This window comes from Hemicordylus capensis, chromosome 6, assembly GCF_027244095.1.
Source record: "Hemicordylus capensis ecotype Gifberg chromosome 6, rHemCap1.1.pri, whole genome shotgun sequence".
Taxonomy (NCBI): Eukaryota; Metazoa; Chordata; class Lepidosauria; order Squamata; family Cordylidae; genus Hemicordylus; species Hemicordylus capensis.
In genome coordinates, this window is record NC_069662.1 from 128,675,464 (window position 1) to 128,698,283 (window position 22,820).

Sequence of the window (22,820 nt, forward strand, 5' to 3'; positions counted from 1 at the left end):
GGTGATGCATTGACTGCAGAATAGTTCCAACAAACCGCAAATGTGGACAGACTGGAAAGCTTATGACAGTGATTATCATATTTATATACCACCTGACAATTGCCTCCCTAGGTGAAGTGTATATATGTTAAAATACAAGTATTAAACAGAATAAACAGATTTAAACTGTTTTATGATGTAAAACAGACCATTTAAAATTAATTAATTAAAAGCTTAAGAGTCTTTTTAAAAAACATCCAGAGAGGGAGAAGCTCTGATTTTGACAGGGAGTGCATTCCAGAGCCCTGGGGCATTCACAGAGAAGGCCCAGTCCTCGGTAACCACTAAAGGAGGCCATAACTGGATCTCCCCAGATGATCTTAATAGGCAGGAGGGTTCATGACAAAGGAGGCACTCTCTTAAATACCCAGAGCCAAGCCGTTAAGGACTTTATAGGTAATAACCAGCACTTGGTATTTTGCTCAGAAACCTATTGGCAGCCAGTGCAGTTCTTTTAAGATATTAATCGCAACAAAGAGTATGAGGGCTGGGGTGGTAGAATGCAATGCAAAACACATAGACCTAAATTCAAGAAGTGTTTAATATGGGCATAGATATTGAATAAGATGTTTAATTTGATGCTTTATATAACTTATATTTATTCATATTTACCTGCAAAATCAACTGGCTTTTTGTTTCTTAGCAGTTATTCAAGGGAATTTTATGATCGGTATGCCCAAGGCCAAGAAAAGTCTGTGGTCAATAAAATGCAGCAGAAATACTGGAAAACGAAACAAACTCTTATCAAAGTCACAGGAAAGAAAGAGGATGAGCATGTGGTGGCCTCTGATGCAGATCTGGATGCCAAGCTGGAGGTACGGATCTGGACGTTTTCCCACATAGAGGAGAAAAGATTCTGAAAATAATCTAAAGGTCTTAAACTTTGGTTGAGATCCAAAAGGCCATGCATGCACCCAGGAGCTGTCAATTTCCACCCTTCGTATCCTAACGCTTTGTGCCCCTCTGAAATCTGCCCCAAAGGTAGGCAGGCAGGTAGCATTTCATAAGGTATGAGGAACTGCTTCTGGGAGGGGGGGGAATCAGCACACAGCTACACACACACGCACTTGAAATCTCTCTCTCCTAACTTATCTGACAATGTTGAAATGGTGCTTTGAGCTGCTTGCGCAAGGGCAGGATTCAAATGCAGCAAAGAAATAGCAACTGGTTGGAATACACCTAGTTCATGCATACCAAGACTGCAGGGATGGGTACATGTGCATTTTCATTCTTTTTTGGTTGAGTCAGTGTCGTTTAAAAAAAAAAAGCTGCTGGGTTTTTAAAATTTTAAAATAATGCATTTAAAAGTTGTTCATTGGTTTCAAGGCACACTCTTTGCAGCAACAGAACAGCCAAATTGAAATCAGAGGGGCAGTGTTGCAATAGACCACCAAAAAAACCTGTTTCTCCCTTTTCAAAGAAACCAGCACTTGTCATCTTGTAACCACTTAATTGCTGAGAAATTTTAAAAACTAAAATCGCTTTGCTCTCTGAAAGCGTGGGTAGTTTGAGCATCTGCTTCTTGGCCTGGTTCCAGAATGACATTTTACCTATTTACATTCATCTTGTGATCTTAATTACACCTCTCAAAAACTGCTGTCGCATTCTTGGCACAGAATGGCCACTAAGCTGTACTGTAAACGTGGCTGTATTTCAGTGGCAGATGACGTCTCCAAATCTGTTAGTCTTTGTGACTCTACTGCTACCACGAATATTTATATAAAATGCTCTAGTCTGACTTATAAAAGCATACAGTCCTCTGAGCAGTGTGCCACAGCCCGTATCTTTTGGAAACACAGACTTGCAAGGCTTGTCTGATATCCTGAAAATGCTTTTTAAAGAACTGTTTCACAAATTTATGTATATCGCCTACTGTTGAGTAATTATCAGCTGAATATATGAATGCCATTGGAAAAATAAACAGTCAACATCCTGCTTGTTATGACTAAGCAAATTGAGATCAATTAGGCAAGCTAGTCAAAATTAATTTAAGTCCCATTCATTTTAGTGGGACATAGTCCTGACTAACTTAGTCTGGATTTTGCCCATCATTTTGTGGCAGTATAAACATCTGGACATTAAGAAGGGGATTGAAAATAAAACTGCTAATATTATAATGCCCTTATAAAAAACTATGGTGTGACCACACTTGGAGTACTGCGTGCAATTCTGGTCACCACATCTAAAAATGGACATTGTAGAACTGAAAAAGGTGCAGAAGAGGACAACCAAGATGATCAGGGGCCTAGAGCACCTTTCTTATGAGGCACCTGGGGCTTTTTAGTTTAGAAAAAAAGAAGACTGTGGGGAGACAGGATAGAGGTCTATAAAATCATGCATGGTGTGGACAAAGTGGATAGATAGAAATTCTTCCACCTCTCCCATAATACTAGAACCAGGGGTCATCCCATGAAATTGATTGCCAGGAAATTTAGGACCAGCAAACGGAAGTACTTTTTCACACAACACATAATGAACTTGTGGAATTCTCTACCACAAGATGTGGTGACAGCCAACAACCTGGATGGCTTTAAGAGGGGTTTGATAACTTCAGGGAGGAGAGGACTATTGATGGCTACTAGCTAGAGGGCTATAGGCCACCTGCAGCCTCAAAGGCAGGATGCCTCTGAGTACCAGTTGCAAGGGAGTAACAGCAGGGGAGAGGGCATGTCCTCAACTCCTGCCTGTGGCATCTGGTGGGCCACTGTGTGAAACAGGATGCTGGACTAGATGGGCTTTGGGCCTGATCCAGCAGGACTGTTCTTATGTTCCTATCTGCCTGTGGTGTTTGATCTGTGATACCTGTGTGAATGAGCTAAAGCAGTGGTTCCCAACCTGGTGGCCTGCAGATGTTTCTGAACTACAACTCCTGTCATCCCCGGCCAAAGCATTTGATGATGTAGTCATTAATTCTTCGTGTTTGTGTATAGGTGGGTGGGTATTTTAATTCGGCTTCTGCTTGAAATCTTGGGTGAGTTTAGTTTTAATGTCCCTGGGTCTGTCTGGAGATGGGGTAAATCCACTGATTATGAGGCAGCTATTCCAGTGGTGGTATGAAATAGAAGAAATAATGTTGACAGGTCAGCAGGCCATTGCAGGTGAAGGGAAATCAGAAACCTAATTGCTGTTTCACCTTGCTGTTCTGCCAGCTCTTTGACCTTGGAAATCAATGCCAACCACACACAGTCTCGCCATGCTCCTTTGTAATGCCAGGTCGGTCCAGAATAAACCTTAAGTCATCCATGATCTGATTCTGTATGAAGGGGCCGATCTGGTATGTATTACAGAGACATGGTTGAGGGAAGCTGGCGGCACAGTCTGGTCCCAGCTTCTCCCTCCAGGTTACTCTATTTGAGGAGCAAGGGAGGGGATGTGGCGGGGATATGGAGTGGCTGTGGTCTATAAGAACAACATCTCCCTTTCCAGGATCCCTGTCAAAGTATCTGACCATATCAAATGTGTGTACTTAAGTTTGGAGACCGAGGATAGACTAAGGACTTCTGTTGGTGTACTGGTCGCCCTGCTGCCCAACAGGGTCCCTAACTGACTGGTCTCTGTCTTGGCATTGGAGTCTCCCTGGCTTGTGGTGGTAGGGAACCTTAATGTTCATCGTCCACAATTTACAAAACTTAAAAAAAAAAAATTAGGATGATGTTCTATTGTGGCACATAGGAGATAGATAGATAGATGCTTTTTGTTACCACTATTCAGCCTCATTTAAGATTTCTTTACTTCATGAGCTGACGACGACCCACCTCTGCAGGGGCGAGAGGCCTATTAGTATGGTCCACCCGAGAAGGTTATTGGATCCAATAGGATTCCAAGAGGCCTTGGAGGGATTCATTGTTGGCTCTGCCATTGACCCTGTCAACACTCTGGTGGAGAATTGGAACAATCAACTCACCAGGGCAGTGGACGCAATCACTCCTAAGTGTCCTCTCCAACCCACTTCAAAAGTGGTCCCTTGGTATACGGAAGAACTACAGAAGCTGAAGCTGCGAGGTAGACGATTAGAGCGCAAGTGGAGAAAGACTCGACTCAGATCCAACAGATTATTACATAGAGCACACTTGAAGACTTATGCTCAGGGGATATGTGTGGCAAAGAAGCGATTCTTTTCTCCATATCTCATCTGCAAATTCACGTCAGGCGGAGTACTTCAGGGTTGTGAAGGGGCTAGTGTGGGCCTCTTCCCCCTTGAATCACTACTTGGAACCAACAATTACTCGCTGTGCGTTTTTAGTGTGGACAAAATCTCTCGTACTGGGGCTGACTTAGATTCAAATGACACAATTGTTAGAGTCTGATGCCAAGGTGTCCAGCAGCTCCTCTGATGTGATGACACTGGATCAGTTTCAGTTTGTGATTCCTGAGGATGTGGACAAGTTGCTTGGAATGGTGCAGCCTACCACCTGCCCTCTTGATCCTTGCCCCACATGGCTTATACTATCTGGCAGGGAGGCTGTTGTAGAGGGCCTGGTAGAGATTATAAATGCTTCTCTGGGGAGAGAAGGATGCCTTCTTGTCTTAAACAGGCACTTATTAGATGGCTTCTGAAGAAGCCTGCCTTGGATCCCTTGGAGTTAAGCAACTACAGGCCTGTCTCCAAACTTTTATGGCTGGACAAGGTAATTAAGAAGGTAGTGGCCTCCCAGCTCCAGGTGGTCTTGAAGGAAACTGCTTATCTAGACCCATTTCAACCTGGCTTTTGGGCGAGCTATGGGGTGGAGACTGCACTTGGTCGGCCTGATGGATGATCTCCAGTTGGGAATTGACAGACAGAGTGTGACTCTGTTGGTCCTTTTGGATCTCTCAGTGGCCTTTGATACTATTGACCATGGTAGCCTTCTGGAACATCTGAGGGGATTGAGGGTGGGAGGCACTGCTTTGTAGTGGTTCTACTCCTACATCACGGACAGATTCCAGATGGTGTCTCTTGAAGACTGTTGTTCTTCAAAATCTGAACTTTAGTTATGGTGTCCCTCAGGGCTCCATATTATCTCCGATGTTGTTTAACATCTTCATGAAACTGCTGGGAGAGATCATTGGGAAATTTGGTGCAGGGTGTTATCAGTATGCTGATGACACCCAAATCTATAACCTCCCTAAATGCCTGCCTGGAGGTGGTGATGGGTTGGATGAGGAATAACAAACTGAGGCTGAATCCAGATAAGACAGAGGTACTTATTCTGCAGAGTCGAAACTCAGGAGACAATTTTGATCTGCCAGTTCTGAATGGGGTCATGTTTCCCCAGAAGGAACAAGTATGCAGTCTGGGGGTGCTTCTGGATCCAAACCTCTTCCTGGTGCCCCAGATTGAGGTGGTGTCCAGAGGTGCTGTCTATCAGCTTCGGCTGATACACCAGCTGCGTCCATTTCTTGAGATGAGTGACCTCAGAACAGTGGTACATCTGCTGGTAACCTCTAGGCTGGACTACTACAATGCGCTTCTGTGTGGGGCTGCCTTTGTACATAGTCTGGAAACTGCAGTTGGTACAGAATGTGGTGGCCAGGTTGGTCTCTGGATCATCTAGGAGAGACCATATTACTCCTGTATTGAAAGAACTACACTGGCTGCCGATAAGTTTCCAGACAAAATATAAGGTGCTGGTTATTACTTATAAATCCCTAAATAGCTTAGGCCCTGGGTATTTAAGAGAACGTCTTCTTCACCATAAGCCCCATCGCCCGTTAAGATCATCTGGAGTGGTTTGTCTGCAGTTGCTGCTAGCTCAGTCCAGTGGCTACTCAGGGACGGGCCTTCTCCGTTGCTGCCCCTTGGCTTTGGAATGCGCCACCAGTTGAAATAAGAGCCTCCCCATCTCTGGCAACTTTTTAAAAAGGCACGGAAGACATATTTATTCACCCAGGCTTTTAAATTAGTTGTATAGTTTTAATACTTTTAATGTTGGGTTTTAACTGATTTTAATGTTTAAATGATTTTAATTGTAAACCGTCCAGAGACACAAGTTTTAGGCAGTATAGAAAGAAAAAGAAAAAGAATGAATGAATGAAGTAGTGATGTATGTGTGAGTTGGCCATTAATGTAATGAGAACTAGTAACCCTTTGAACTAATGCTACTGTCTTTTAGAAATCCTGCAGCCCAGTTGGTGATGTGAGGTTGTGTTGACATGCTGTGTAGTGCTTGCCTGTTTTCTGTTTGTTGGTTCCTTGAACTCTGCACAAGGGGTTCCAGTATTATTATTATTATTACATTTATATCCCGCTCTTCCTCCAAGGAGCCCAGAGTGGTGTACTACATACTTGAGTTTCTCTTTCACAACAACCCTGTGAAGTAGGTTAGGCTGAGAGAGAAGTGACTGGCCAAGAGTCACCCAGCTAGTGTCATGGCTGAATGGGGATTTGAACTCGGGTCTCCCCGGTCCTAGTCCAGCACTCTAACCACTACACCACGCTGGCTCCAGTAGTGACAGGGGGAAGAGAGTTTGCTTGAGGATAGGGTAGCTTCCCTACATAATGGAAACTCTCAAACCCTGTGGGGTGTGTGTTGAATTTCCGTGGTATACTGAATCTTTGGAAGCTCCAGCAATGTTGAAGTTCAAGGGCTGTGGCTCACTGTGAAGCCCATGATTTGAATGCAGAAGGTCTCTAGCTGATCTCAATTTGCTTAGTCATAACTAGTGGGATGTTGACTGATGTCCCTCTCCCCCCCCACCCACCCCCAGGTGGCATTCATTCAGTTCCCCAACATCTCCATTCTTTCAACAGGGCTGGAGAATATATTTTTGTCTGAGTCCTTGGAAAATCACTTACATTCAGCAGTGGGCTAAATGAACCAGTGGTTTGATTCCTCCCGCACAGTATCTCTCCAATGACTGCTGCTGGTGTCTGTCTAACATTTCGGTTTTTTATTGTGAGCCCTTTAGGGACAGGGATCCATCTTTTTTATTTATTATTTCTCTGTGTAAACCGCTTTGGAAACTTTTGTTGTTGTTGAAAAGCGGTATATAAATATTTGTAGTGGTAGTAGTAGTTGATTCACTATAAGGGAGCTTATGTGTTCAGGGAGTAGAAGAATTAAATTGCTAGGCAAAAGCAACAGAAAATGACTGTCTCCACCTTGCTTTGTTACCTTCATCTTGCTGGTGAAAGTTATCTGATTTGCCACTGCTGGAAACAAAATGCTGAACTAGATCTTATCCAGCACAGGCAGCTTTTATGTTGTTAAATAATGGTGAGTCCTTCTCTCTGGGGCCTTTTCCAGTAGCACCTGCTTACTGACAGGGCTCAGAGCTACTGAGCCAATTTCAAATAAACTCATATGCAGGAGATTCTTTTTGCCTACACAGTGCGTGACTTTATTATCCAAATTGGATACTGATCGTGACATTAGTTTGCATGTTCGATAGAAAATATCCAATGAGCTGCTTCCATCAGTAAGAATAAAATGATTTTGCCTGCGGGCATCCATTCTGAAAAGAGAATGAGTCCATTCACACAAACTTTGAGAGCGCCAGGGAGGGCAGGAGAGGGGAAGGCAGGCTATCACCTACCTCCCCCCGCCCAAATGATCCGGCATGGTCCCAGGCTGTGCAGATTGGGCACCCACATGACTGGTGCTTTTATGAGCTGTGCAGCATTCTGGAGGCTGGGAAAATGTGTCCCAGCCTCTGGATATCCCATAATGCACCATATGACAAGTGCAGTGCATTGAGGGATCCTGCCGTGAGCTGGGCACTCTAGGTGCCACATGACCCTGTCCCTAGGTAAAAGGGTGCTCTCACACCTTTTTACCCAAGTAAAAGGTCAGGTAAAAATCCCAGGCTACCCCAGAGGGCAACACCAGGATCGGCCTCGATCCCGGCGCTTCACACAAGCAGCCCCCAAGCCGGGGCAGGACTGGCTCGTGTGGACAGCCTCAATGTGTTCCAAATCTTCAAAGCAAACTAAATTTTAAAATGAAAAGGCGTTCTGCTATATCTTTGTCAGTTATAGGTAATAACCAGTCAAGGTACGAAAGCATGTGATCAGACTAGTACAGTGCAGGGTTGATAAAAATCAATGATTTTTTTTTTTAAAAAAAACTGATTTTTTTAAAATTTACATTGAACTTTAATTTTTATTAATTCATTAAAAAGAACCTAGGTCAAAGATGTCTGTGTTAATCATAACTTCTGATTATATTCTATGAACATGTTAACAGCAGCATATGGGGATGAGAGTTTACAGAACTGATCAATCCTGTTCTGCAGCTTGTGTACATGCAGCACACACACACACACAGTCAAGCCCTTGCCCCTCCCGCTCTCTAAAACTGCAGACATTAGGCCCATTCACACGTTATGTTCAACACTTGTACCATGAGTGTACATTTGAAGGGCCTGTATCCAGGTTCAGTTTTAAAATGAATGCAGGTACAGGCATTCACGCAAACATGTACAAGTGAACATAACATTAGAACAGCCCTGCTGGATTAGGCCCAAGGCCTCTCTAGTCCAGCATCCTGTTTCACACAGTGGCCCACCATATACTTCTGAGAAGCCACAAGCAAGAGATGAGGGCATGCCCTCTCTCCTGCTGTTGCTCCCCTGTAACTGATATTGAGGCATCTTGTCTCTGAGGCTGTAGGTGGCCTATAGCCACCAGACTAGTAGCCATTGATAGACCTGTGCTCTAAGAACTTGTCTAAGCCCCTTTTAAAGCCATCCAAGTTGGTGGCCATGGCAGAGAATTCTGCCACAACCCATGGCAGAGAATTCCACAGAATAATTATGCACTGTATAAAAAAGTACTTCCTTTTGTTGGTCAGTGTACAGACCTCTGTATACTTGTACAGCATAATGTCTGAATCAGGTTAAAGAAGGCCAGTGAATGAATGGAGGATTTGGGGGGATGGAGTAGATCTGGGCAAGGAGGAATCTAGATATAAGTGCAAGGGTTAGGGGAGGGAAATAGAAAGTGAAATCAAAACTGAACAGAATGTATTCATGCAGTCCTGAGGAAATGTTTTCAGAGTGTACTTGCTGATCTGGTGCAGACCATCTGCGCCCCTTTGTTCTCCCTGTCATTTCCCCCCTCCCTTTAGCCACAGTCCGTTCTCCGTCCGGCTTTCCTTTCCCTCCCTGCCAACTGGTGGCGGTTTCCCTCCCCGCTGGCTGCTGCTGCCATTTTCTCCCCCTCCCCATTGCTGTCCCCCAGGCAGCTGCTTGCAGACTCTCACGAGAGCTGCCACGCATGGGATCAGTGACGGGTACGTTTAGGATAACTATTTATATAGAGAGATTCTCCATTGTAGAAGGGAAACACCTATCATGGCAGCAGGTTGTAAAAGATACTCCATTTGGGAATATTTTAATGATGCTTGTGTACCTATGGATAAAACAGGCATATGTGCGAAATGGAAACAGTGCAGCAAAGAAATGCAAGGCCTGGTTGGTTGAATGAAACATTGTTATGAGAAGTGTGTACCCATTATAGTGTGTACCTTCCTTCTAAAAATGAAACCTACACTTATCCTTGAACATATATTAAGTTATATTAGACAACAAGAATGTACTTTTTAACTTTTGCTTTTCTACATTTATTAGAAAATGATATTTAAATAGAATCTATTTAATGACATTTAAATAGTGAGCCCCTGGTGGCGCAGTGGTAAAACTGCCGCCCTGTAACCAGAAGGTTACAAGTTCGATCCTGACCAGGGGCTCAAGGTTGACTCAGCCTTCCATCCTTCCGAGGTCGGTAAAATGAGTACCCAGAATGTTGGGGGCAATATGCTAAATCATTGTAAACCGCTTAGAGAGCTTCCAGCTATAGAGCGGTATATAAATGTAAGTGCTATTGCTATTGCTAATCTGCCTGACAAGTGATTTAAATTGTGATTTAAATCATTACAATTGAGTCCTCCTTTGAAGCAATTTATATCATGATTTAAATTTATTTGTACAGTGGATAGTTTAAGTTGTTCAGCTCCTCAAAATCAAGAGAGGCTTGCTGTCTGGATTTAATTTTTTTTTTCCCCCATTGTGCCTTTATAGCTATGAAATGTGTTTCTGGAATTTGGATACTGTGGGCACACCTAGCTATTGCTAAGTGTAGGCAATTTTGTCAGGTGCCCATTACCTGGCTCCTAAATTTTTGGGCAGGCTCCTAGATGCAAAGGAAGTTTGTCAAGGCCTGTTTCAAGCGCACTCTTTAAATATAAAGAGCAAATGTGAAAATACACTCAAGAAGAAGCCAGGATCGGTTGTGGTTCTCTATCAAGTATGCACTTGGTAGTAGTCTCCAGACGTGCTGTGTGAAACAGCCCTAAGAAAATTCCACGGGAACCTTCTATTATTATTATTATTATTATTATTATTATTATTATTATTATTATTATTAATTTATTTGATTTCTATACTGCCCTTCCAAAAATGGCTCAGTGCAATTTACACAGAGAAATAATAAATAAATAAGATGGCTTCCTGTCCCCAAAGGGCTCACAATCTAAAAAGAAACATAAGATAGACACCAGCAACGGTCACTGGAGGTACTGTGCTGGGGTTGGATAGGGCCAGTTACTCTCTCCCTGCTAAATAAAGAGAATCACCACGTTAAAAAGGTGCCTCTTTGCCTATATAGCACTTGACAAACCTGTATGGCTCTGTTCTTTCCTGTTTTCTTCTGAGTGCTTGACCTCTGAGCTAGAGAGAACACCACTTTCAGCTAAGTCAGTTCTCGTTGGGTCTTTGTAAACTTTGCAAAAGTTTGTTGTGGCAGAGTTTGAGAGCCCTGGCCTGCAATATAGGCATGTCAAGTGCCTTCTGTATGGTTCATGGTGAAACAAAGCTTTACATGCCGGGCCTTGAAATCTTGCTATGTTAAGAATCATGATGTCACTCAGTCAAATAACCCCTGTTTTTTTAAAGCTCTACTGAAATAAGGAAAGAAATGTTTGCTAGAGAGAATTTCCACGTATTTTCATTCCTCCTCCCTCTATCAAATTTGTTGTTGCAAGTTGCACTTTCTCCTGGAAGTTAAGATGAAAAATGCACTTGAGACACATTGACTTGATCTCTCTGTTTCATATGCTGTGACTCTTATGTAGGATTTTGTTTTAGCAAATTGTTCTGTGTGATTTTTCTGCAGAGGTGGATAATGGTTTCATAGCTACAATGTAATGAAAACACTGATGAAGTTTTGGAAGCAATATATTGTTTGAAACAGTGTTTTATAAGGAACAGGCGTTCACTCTGTGTCTTCTGTGTGTGTTTTGAAAAATCTTGTACAATAGTTTGTAAAAATATATATATATTGTGTTTCATTTTAGCTGTTCCATTCAATCCAGAGGACATGTATGGATTTACTTAAAGCAATTGAACTATATCAAAAAAGGATTTGTTGTAAGTATTTTTAGCTGTGGTAAAATGATGATAAATGGGAAGCAGTTCAGGTTGATAATTAAAATTAAATCAACCCACAGTTAAAGCTAACTTTTTGTAACCTTAAGGGAATGAAGTGCCCAAGTGTTATGCTGAGTGAAGCAGATCCAAATTGTATGTTACACAGAAGACAAGGGAAGAGTAATCTGATGTGTGCTTATGCTTTGTTTTGCATTTTTAAAATGCAAAGCAGCTTCAGGTTCTGTGGGTGGGAGGAGAAGCTACTTCACCCTTTCCTGCCCTTATGTTTGTCCATGCAAAATAGCACTTCAGTTGTCTTCTTACCCATGGGGTGTGTGTGTGTGTGTGTCCCCTAAAGGGATGAACATATCTTGGCAAAGGCAGTTTGGAGTGGACAAATGGAGGGAAGGGAAAAGGTTAAGCACTCCGCCTGCTGCCATTTCTGTACTAAACCGGCATCCTCCCACAGTGCTTTTCATTTTAAAAGAGAACATTTGAGTGACTGTTCATGCATCTCCTGTGTAATGTCTAGTTTGTCCTTCACATTCACAAATATGTACAGACCTGCGGCTGATGACCACTATGGTGTAACTGATTAAAGACACAAACCTGGATAGGGGCGACCAGGTTCACAGGAACATAGGAAGCTGCCTTATACCGAGTCAGACCGTCTAGCTCAGTATTGTCTGTATTGACTGGCATCTGCTGTCCAAGGTTTCAGGCAGCAGTCTTGCCCAGCCCTACCTAGAAATGCTGCCAGGGACTGAACCTTCTGCATGCAAAGCAGATGCTCTGCCACTGAGCTACAGCCCCATCCCCTAGGTTCAAATTCCTGTTTAGCCATGAAGCTGACTGGGTGACCTTGAGTCAGTCATGCATTGCCTTGGACCAGTCTGACCCATCTCACTAGTATGGTGGGAGGATAAAATGGCAGGGAAGCAAGCTTGCATGTCACCCTAAGCTTCTTGAAGGAACAGACAGGTGATAAAATGATGTCCTAAATGAGGGGGATCTTATGTCCTCCTCTGACCTCTTCATGCTTTTGAATTCCACCGCACCCCCCAATTTAAAAAATAGTTGCATCTTCTGAACAAAAATGTCTTCTGCAAATATTGTATAGAGGGAAAAGAATTCAAGGGGAGGTGCCTGAGTTGTTTGAATCAGCATTCAGCTCACTGGAGTCAAGTGAACTTCTGGGCTCAAGAAGTTGAAAGAGAGACTAAAATAATCAAGGGAAATTCTAGGTATTGTAGTCGGGTCACAGTAGTCTACTTCATCTGATCCCACCAAGCTAATACCTCTATTCAAGCAAGAAATAGCACATTCTCCTGTTGCCTTTCAGCGTAGAGGTCATTTTGCAGTTCTTGTTACATTACACTGAGCCCATGAAGGGATGTGCTGAAGTGAATCCGATCTTCTGTTTCGTAAGTGCAGGAGATGCATGAAGGTTAATTAGAAATTGCAGGCTGGGGGTGGAAGGTTATTCTGTGTTTCTTGGAGGCAATGTGACTTGTCGCCCTACTTACAAAATTGTAGCATTTTAAAACTTGCCTGTGTCTGATCACTCTTCTTGCACTAGTTCTGTCTCAGGAAGAAAATGAATTAGGAAAATTTCTCCGATCCCAAGGTTCTCAGGATAAAACTAGAGCAGGCAAAATGATGCAAGCTACAGGAAAGGCCCTCTGCTTTTCTTCTCAGCAAAGGTATGTTTGACTACATGAGTTTATTACTGAGAACTCTTTTACAGAATAGCTCCTTGGCATGGCTCTGCCTTTTAGATGCAAGCCCACTTGAACTTCCCTACTTTATTTGGCTTCAGACCCCCAGCAACTATAAAAGGAAGCATGAAGAGCCTACTGGTAGCCTGATCAACTGTATTCCTTGGCTGTGCCTTAATCCTGCTTTTTCCTCCCTCCTTTCTCCTTTCCTTTGCTCTGCCTTTTCCCTTAGTCTGCCCCTGTTCCCTACCTACTTGCTCCTAGCTTCTTGTTTAGTAGTAGAAGAACAGACAGAAAAGGAAAGGGTTCCCTTCTCCCCAGGCATTGAAGGCAGGGCAGGCTAGATTCCGGGCAGGCTAGGCTTCATTCCAGACCATCTCAGTAGTTACTGTTATCCTACCAACCCTGGATCAGCCAGTTCAGGAGACCTCTAGAGATGGTTAAAAAAAAAAAAATCATGGTTGCTGGGCCTACTGGAGCAATCTCATGAGGCACCTGTCACTGAGGGAGCCTTTCTGGACTCGGGTCCTTGGAGGTGCAAGTTTGCCTTTGGTGGTGGGGGGCATACTGCAGGAATGGGTAGCCCAGGTTTTCAATGATTTGGAACAGTTTGCCTTGCTTTCCAGGACTTATTCCTCAGGGTCAAGTGAGTTATGTGCTCATTTGCACAGACAATAACACCTCTAAAATTCTCATTGAGTTATAAGGTGGAGCTAGGGCACATGACCTGCAAGTAGAAGTTCAACTGTTGCTAATGTGGGCAGAAAAATACCTATTCTCTTGTCCTAGGACATCTGCAAAAGAGATCTGAATGTCCAGGCACCCTGGGAAGGTTTACTCATCTGACTAGGATGTGAGGTATACTAGGATCAGTCTTACCTGCCTCCAGGGCAAATGCCAAAATCGTTCTGTCAAGGTTGTGAAGAGGTGAATATATGATGGAGTGATTGTTTGAGGTCTGAAAACCATGTTTTCGTGGTTAGCTGCAAGCATATCTGATGCTTTTAGCAAGCTTTGGAAGTAAGATAATAGTCATCATTGTAAATGAATACCATATTACAAAAATGTTTTGTTCTGCATGACTAAAGTTGCTGGGGAATTTAAAAATACTTATGGGTTAGTTAACTAACAAGAGTGCATAGGCACTAGAGTGTGTCTCCCCTGCCCCCAACCCTTTTAATTGTGCTTTATGTACATTTTTGTATATATTTGGATCAATCACACCTCCATATTTAAGAAATATAGTGCTTACTGTGACTGATACTAATATCTAACTGATGCCAATTATCTTCTTTTGGGTTTGTTTGTTTTTAATCCCCTAAATTAAAGCTATCCTATATAATAAAAGGCTAAGTGAGTGGCCATGGCTTTGGAATGTTGGGGATCTGCGTCCCTGCCTCCCTGGGCTGTTCTGGGCCTGCGCGAAGCGCAGGCCCAGAAGAGCCCAAGGGACACAGGACTGCAGACACCAGTGTCCCACAGCCACGGGCGGCCATTAGCCGGTGTGTGGCGGCGGGGGAAAGTGGCTGAGGCGGTGGCAGAGCCGCCGCCTCGGCCATGAGCTGCGGCACGGCGAGAGGAGGACGAGGCAACCAGAAGCGGCCGCCCTGAAAAAGGCGAGGGCAATGGCGGCGGGGGAAGACCGAGACGGGGGACAGGGAAGCTGGGCGAGGTGGCGGCGAAGCCGCCAACGAGGCCCCCGCCCGCTCACAGCCGCCACCCCCGCCTGCTCACCCTCCCTCCCAGCTGCCCAAAATCACCTTCCCCGCTCCCCCCCAAAAAAGATTAAGGGCCAAAATGGCCCATGAGAAGGTCGCCGCCCCCGCCTATCGCCCTCCCGCCCACCCAGCTGCCGAAGACCACCTTACCCGCTCCAGCCCGAGGGAAAAGAGAGGAGCTCACAAGCAAAGCTCCTCTCTGTGCTACGTCACTGCTCAAACTGCCGCTATGGACGCAAAGGACGCCTATTGCGTCCATTGCGACAGTATGGGCAGCAGCTTAACACAGAGAGTAGCTCTGTTCCCGAGTTCCTCTCTTCTCCTTCGGGCTGGAGCGGGTAAGGTGGGCTCCGGCAGCTGGGTGCGCGGGAGGGCGATAGGCGGGGGCGGCCACCTTCTCATGGGCCATTTTGGCCGTTATTCATCCACACAACCCCCCCCAAAAAAAAGTATAAGCAAAATAAGGAAGAACAAAAACAGAGACAACAACAAAAAAAACAACAAAAAGAGAGAGGGGACAAGGGGGGAAAAAAGAGACAGAAAGAGAGAGAGACAGAAAAGACGGGATAGAAAGCTAGCGCCCGTTATCATAACGGGCTTAAAAATACTAGTAACAAATGAAAAGCCACTTCCTCTTGCACAAGGTATTCCCCCTCCCCTGGTTTCCACTGATCCTTCCCTCTCACTGCAGCTCGTGCCACACCCTATGCTGTTCTGGAGGGTCCCCTGACCCTCAATTGCAGATCTTCAAAGAGCACAGGGGACTGCAGTGGGGAAGAGGGGCCTGGACTCATTCACACTGCGTTGGATACAACCCAAGTACATTCTCATAGGAACATAGGAAGCTGCCAAATACTGAGTCAGACCATTGGTCTATCTCGCTTCATATTGTCTTCACAGACTAAACTTCCAGCTTACACAAAACAATATGGTTGCTTAGGAAAGAATGAAACCATGGCATGTTGGAAACTGGGCGTTTGCTACTAATCTGAAAAAGCAGTTAACTTTGAAGTGCACACCATTCCTAGTCCAATTTAGTTTCTAGTGTAAATGATATGTGGATCAGCAAGAAGAGTGGAAAGCACCAATTAATGAAGAGTCCTTTTTGTCTTCTAAGGTTTAGGAAGATACTATATATCATTATTAAGCTTGGGTAGTTGAGAAATTCAGCAGCGTGCCAGCTAGGTCAGCTAATGCATGGACAATTTGCAGATCTGTGCTGATGTAACCCTCTGATTAAACCAGCTCTGCTCCACTTAAATGGTGAATAAAATTATCTAGTGTGGTCTGTAACTCCAGGCAGGTGATAGCAGCATAAAGGATGTGAGACGTTTTTGTAATCTAAGTGATTTTCTGAGAGCTGTCAAGGTGCGGTTGGACAGAAAGTTTCTTTTGACCTCTGGATGGAGCAGAACCACATTGCAGCAATTGCTAAAAGGAACCTTTAGTTGCTTTTACCCAGAGGGGTTCTGCTTCCTTTGATGACTCGGCCTGATAGCCACATGTCTGGCAATTCTCAACTTGCAATGGCATGTTGAAGATTTGCTACCTCATCAACATATTGTACAAATTAAGGACTATTTACAGATCAGAAATATCTCAAATATTTTGTTAATCTTGCTTTTTAACTATTTAACTATAAAACCTCAGTATAGTCTATAAAACCTCAGTGAAGGTGCCATTTTTAGGATCCTGAAAGAAAGGGACAGTCTGGGAAAATGTAACTTTTACAAACTGCCACTCAATGGGATCCCACTTCCTACTTCCCTCCATTTAGAGAACTGTCCACTTTTATCTATCCTCTGTTACCTGTCCTTCAACCAGTTAACAATCCACACATGAACCTATCACCTTATCCCAAGACTGCTAGGTTTACTCAAGAGCATTTGGTGGGGAACTTTGTCAAAAGCTTTTTGTAAGTCCAACTGTACTATGTCAATTGGATCACCTTTATCCACATGCCTGTTGACACTCGCAAAGAACCCCAAAAGGTTAGTAAGGCAAGGCTTGCCTTTGCAGAAGCCATGCTGGTTCTCCTTTAGTAAGGCCTATTCTTCTTTATGTTTAATAATTTTGTCCTTAAGTATGCTTCCCATCAATTTACCTGGCCCAGAAGTTAAGCTAACCACTCTTGTTTCCCAGATACTCCCCGGATCTCTTTTTTAAAATTGTTGTTACTTTGACTACTTTCCAGTCCTCTGGTTCAGAGCCTGATTGTCGGGATAAGAGCCAGCGTGGTGTAGTGGTTAGAGTGCTGGACTAGGACCGGGGAGACCCGAGTTCAAATCCCCATTCAGCCATGAAACTAGCTGGGTGACTCTGGGCCAGTCACTTCTCTCTCAGCCTAACCTACTTCACAGGGTTGTTGTGAAAGAGAAACTCAAATATGTAGTACACCACTCTGGGCTCCTTGGAGAAAGAGTGGGATATAAATGTAAAAATAATAATAATAATAATAATAAGTTACATATTTTTGCAAGGAGATCGACAATTTCACATTTGAGTCCCTTGGTAACTCTTGGGTGGATGCCATTTGGCCTTGGCGATTTTTTAATTTGTCAAGGCAGTTTAGAATGTCCTCAGCTCAGATTTGCCCAGTTCTTCAGCCTCCAAGCCTGAGAAGATCGGTTCAGGCTCAGGTATATGCTCAGTATCCTCTACCATGAAGACGGATACAAATAACTCATTTAGCTTCTCTGCAATCTCCATATCCTCCTTAATAATCATTTTTACTCCCTGCCTTTTAATTTATTCATAAATGATCTAGAAGTTGTGGTAACCAGCAAGGTGGCCAAATTTGCAGATGGCACTTGACTGTTTAGGGTAGTGAAATCCACAACAGATTGTGAGGAGCTCCAAAAGGATCTCTCCAAACTGGGCAACTAAACGGAAAAAATGCAGTTCATTGTAAGCAAGTTTAAAGTAATGCATATTGGTGCAAAAAACCTCAGCTTTACATATACTCTGTCTTCTGTCTTGTCTTCTGAATTAAAGCCTTTAAGTTTTCTGATCATTCTAGTTTGCTTGGTGACTTTCCTAATATTGATGTTTCTATTACAGCAACTATTTGTCTCTTTGGTTTGTTACTCAAAATAAGAAAGAGTCTTTAGTTTGTTTTCAGAAGTCCCTACACTTTTCATGTTTTCTTTGTCACAGGTTGGCATTGCGCACTCCATTGTGCAGACTGTACCAAGAAGTGGAGACCTTTAGATATAGAGCTATTTCGGATACATGGTTGACAGTCAACCGAATGGAGCAGTGCCGGACTGAATACAGAGGTGCTCTGTTGTGGATGAAAGATGTGTCTCAAGAGCTGGATCCTGATCTTTACAAACAGATGGAGAAGTTTAGGAAGGTATGAGATTTCCCACAGTCTGCAAGCGGGCAATGCTTGATTATGGTAATGGAGCATGGATTTGATTCCTCTGGGGAAAATATTATCCAACAGCCGGGATGGAGGGTGAAATTAATCATACTGATCTCTCCCATGAGGCACGATTCAGTTCATCAGATATGGAATATATCTTCCAAACCTGAAAGATACGATAGCCAGAAATTGTTCTATAAGCAACTAACTCTAGCATATGTGCTGTCCCATGATGACTTTTAATTGTGTTTTAGTTCTGTTCTTTGGACGATTCTACAATTGCATGGATGTTCAGCCCTCCTAAGCTGCCTGCTGCTTAAGTCTGCCAGGTCACAAACTATTGAAGGAGTCTGTATCTTTAAGAACCTACTTAATGCTCTCAGAATTTGACATTGTGTGCTGGCACTTCCTGCTGATTAGCTTAGTATGGGGTTTGATTGATGGAAATCAGATTGTCACTCAATTGAGTGGCAACCCTGCATAGCTGGATCATATAGTCTGCTATCACTTCTGGGAAACTCTTAGTTTGCCCTGGTCTGCATTTGACATAGGAGTGGAGGCTGTTGGGATGTACAATTTTTGTTATGAGAGGGCTCACAAAGTTTTTACTATTATTATTATTACACAAACCCACATTCTATTGATATGGAATTATTCTAGTAAAAGCATCAGTAGTACACATAAGACAGCTGAAAGCAAATTCCTCAGTGCTCGAACATTGAAGTACAGTTGCTTTTAAAAAATAATTTAGAATTTCATGCTTACTTTAATGGCACTTGAAATTTAGCACTTATCAAGTATTAATAATTTACATATTAGAAGTGTAAATTGTAATAAAGATGATAATTTTTACATTACTATATTCTATTATTATAGAATTTTCAGCCATCTGTGTAGTGTTTCTCCAGTATGTGTGTTTTATGCCTGGTACCCTAACAATGAAAATGGTGTTTAATACAAGCCTAGATCTTATGATTATATTTTATATGTTGGACACCACCCCCTCCCAATTTTTTAAAGAAAGGTTTAACTATAGTAGTTGACTTACCAACTAGTATTGTGTGTGATGAAAAATATTTCACACACTTGAGGAAAGGGCTATTTTTGCCATTTTTCCTCCTTCCCTTTGTGTCCAAAACAAGCCCCTGAGTGTGGTAGGATCCTCAGGGACATATTTTTGGGAGGCATGGGAGCTATAGAAAGAAGGGAGGGATTAGCTAAAATCACCTCTTTCCCCTTTACACTTGCAAAACGTTTTTCAGTGTAGCATCAGTCTGCATGTCAGCCACTACTTAAAAAAATTTCGAGGATGGCCATGCAGCTATAATTAATGCCTGCCTTGTGAAAAGTATAAATTGCATAAGAGAAAATAATTAGTATTTAAGATGTGAATTTCATGCAATTAATATCTCTTGGGGGGGGTAGCAGTTTTTTTTAAAAAAGTTAAAAGGTCACAAATGTCACAGGAGTTTAAATGCTACTTGGAGAAAAAACAACTCTTTGGACTACTGTTTTCAGGGAGAAGAAAAGCATTTTTAAAACTCTCAGATCATGAATACAACAGGTTGTCTGTATGTGTAGTGGGGGGGAAGGTAAGAGGGTTTCCAGTTAGAGCAATAACGAGGCAGTCTGGTGTAATTTGATGCCAGTGGTCTGTGGCTGTGCATGGATGGGAGTGTTGAAAACATGAAGAGGCCGCCATATGTTTCATTCACACAGGGGTCTCTAACTCTTGACCCTAGAAACTAGTCTGATCTGTACAGAAAAAGTGTTGAATGTTTTATGGTTCTGGACTCTGCTGGGGTTGCCTTGGAATTTAGCTTAGTTTTAGAATTGACTGTAACACAGACCCCCAAACTAAGCATCCTGTTATTTTGAAGCAGCTAACTCCCTCATCCAGAGATCAAGTTTTACATGGTTTATTTTGAATATCTGTATTGCTTCACAGTTGAAATGTTAATAAGCAAATGTCATTCATACAGAACTTGATGAGAACTAGCAGAACTTCATCCATTATTTCGGAAGAAATAGAGGAACTGCTTTGTTCTTTTAGTGTGCAACACTGAATTTCACCATTGTGTGGCAGTGTTTTACTGAATGCTTCACATCATTATGGAATTTGTATCATAACAAGGGAATTACGCTGTAGGCCTTTGTTCATGAGATTGTACATGTGCAAGGAAAATGCAATCTGTAAATCCACAGTGCCGTGCCTGCTATTATTTAATAATGCTGAGTTCAGTTTCATGGTGTCATAATTTTTATAACTGGGAGTACAGTATTACTTTTATAAAAACATTTTTAGAGCAGGCATATCTGTGACCATTTCAGTTTTTGAATGAAACTATTTGTTGCATATAGAATACTTGATCAGAAAACGTTAGTTGGCAATTTTTTGTCTTTGCCTAACTGTAACACACAAAACTACCATTGTAAATATGAACCCAATCCTATACCAGGTACATTAAATTTTAACCTATTGATTTCTTTGGGTGTATGCATATTTAACTCCATTTTGGATAGTGGTTTTTTAAAAAAATTATCCAACCAGAAGCTAATTTTGAACACATGGATGCAGATGGGTTTCTTGTGCTGTGTGTGTGCGTGTGTGTATGAGAGAGAGAGAAGGTGAGTTAGTGTCATAAGCTTTATACGTTTGGTAAAAATCTCTTAAATAAAGCACCTATTGAAAGCTGGCCATTTGGAATTAGCAAGTCGGCACTAGTATTTTCACAGCTCCTCTGCAGTGACTTGTGAGATGCCTTCACCCTTGCTGTGCACATGATAGCAACCCAGATACTTTGTGCCCAGCAAGTTTTTTCAAGGTTCACTGCGACCTTCACAGTGAACCTGTGTCAGTGTTTGTGTCAAGTATGAAGGAATCTTTGCTGAAACTTGGTATTCTTGAAAATGAAAGTATGAGCCTTACTCAATGGTGACTTTCAGTACAGCAGTGTGTTTCACGCTTCTTGCTTTATAATTATAATGTTTAACTGATTAGAAAAACTAAGAGTTACATTTCTGGATTCTCATTGTATAGCTTTTGTTTGTTTTGTTTGATATGCATGTGCAGAGGAAAATCCTTGGCTCTTTTTACTTCTGATAGTTCTGGCCTCTTTCTGTTCTTTGGACATTCATCAGCACAGAATGGTAGGTTTCCTGTTGATTGAGCATAGTTGGCAGATGGGAATTTGTCGGTCCAACAGAGCTGCCATCAGTCATGTTTACAGGGCAAAAGGGGGAGCTTTGGCATATTTTTCTACCTGTAACTGTACTCCTCTACCCCCCACCCCGTCAGGCAACCATTTTGTTAGTAGGTTCATTAAGATTCTGTACTAGTGGATGCCATTTTAAGTACCTCAGTGGATGGAAATACCCAGAGCTGTGTGTATTCTGTAATTCGGTGCAAGTGTGGAATTTTGGGTGCATAATTCAGCCCCTTAAGTTCAGCTTTCTAGTCCTTGAGACCGTGAAAAGAAGTGTGAAAAGTTCTGGAATTGAATATTCCAGTATCCAGAAGGTCAAGGAAGAATACTAACATGTTCCTTTCTTCCTTCCATTCTTTTTTTTTTTTAGAGTAAATTGCAGTACATAGATATCCTGTTTACAGAACACTGGTACTTGACATGTTATACAATTATATCATTGAAAATATCTCAAATGGATACACTTGATCTTGTACATTCTCATCCTAGTACTGAATGAATAAGGTCTATTTTTGCACAAACTCAGGGAGCTTCATGGTGGTGAAGTGGCCGTTGCATAGACTCTGCATTTCTCTGGTGTTGCTATGTTTGTGAGCTATTATCTTTTTAGAAATTGGGTTTTACTACTTGCATTCACACTGTAAAGGTGGACTTAATACGTTGTTGTGACTACAAATGCACTGACTTAATCTTCTTTCATTATGCACATGTAGATTTTAGGAAAGTAGCATCTCTTCTGTGGTCTTTTTCCTTTTAAAAAAAAGTGATTGTTCTGTTCTATGAATACCAGTTATGGTTTAGGAGCAGCTGTCCAAATTCTCTGGCAGGGCTTAACAAGCCAAACACTATTCCCGCAACTTCTCCCATGCCAAAGCTCAGCCCTTGAACTTGGGAATTTATTTAAAAAGTGCCTTTTGAGCATGTGCTAAATAGATTTTGCTCACCATGCATTTACTGGGATTTATTAAGTACATCATTTAGAGAGACTTATACCCCGTTGCCTCTCTTTTTGAAATGAAGTGCGACTCTCTGTCAACATTACTTGTCAGATGCTTCCCCCCCCAAATCCCTGAGATTACATGAGAACCAGAAGTCATGAATCTGTTCTTAACTGGCCCTTGCCTGATTTGTGAGCTTTCACACACAGTGATTACTCTAAGAAGAAACACTCACTTAATTGCTGTTTTAAATTATCACTAGCCGACCCTGCACAGAGTATCTGTGCGCTCTCTGGGGCTGGCGGTTACCTCTTTCCCCACCACCACCACCTTCTGCCCAGTCTCCACTTCCGGGCCCAGCCGCCTCTCCTCCCCACCGCCACTTCTGCCCCCGCACTTTCTTTCCCCCCCCTGGGGCCTTGCCTCCACTGCCGGGCCAGGCCTGCTGCCGCCTCTGGCCTCCATGGCCGGGCCCACCGCCGCGGTGA

General features: G+C 42.8%; 1 protein-coding gene across 10 annotated transcripts in view; it reads left to right on the forward strand.

The window, feature by feature from the left end:
• The window catches only part of ICA1 (islet cell autoantigen 1), a 98,802-nt gene that overhangs the window by 17,022 nt on the left and 58,960 nt on the right, over positions 1 to 22,820 (forward strand). For 4 of the 10 annotated variants that reach the window (XM_053262942.1, XM_053262948.1, XM_053262943.1 and 1 more), the window contains exons 3-6: positions 683 to 854; positions 11,313 to 11,385; positions 12,965 to 13,088; positions 17,978 to 18,176. In XM_053262942.1, the coding sequence (XP_053118917.1) occupies positions 683 to 854; positions 11,313 to 11,385; positions 12,965 to 13,088; positions 17,978 to 18,176 (568 nt within the window). The remainder of the gene's footprint in view (positions 1 to 682; positions 855 to 11,312; positions 11,386 to 12,964; positions 13,089 to 17,977; positions 18,177 to 22,820) is intronic. The other 6 variants (XM_053262945.1, XM_053262947.1, XM_053262946.1 and 3 more) reach the window with 2 other exon arrangements.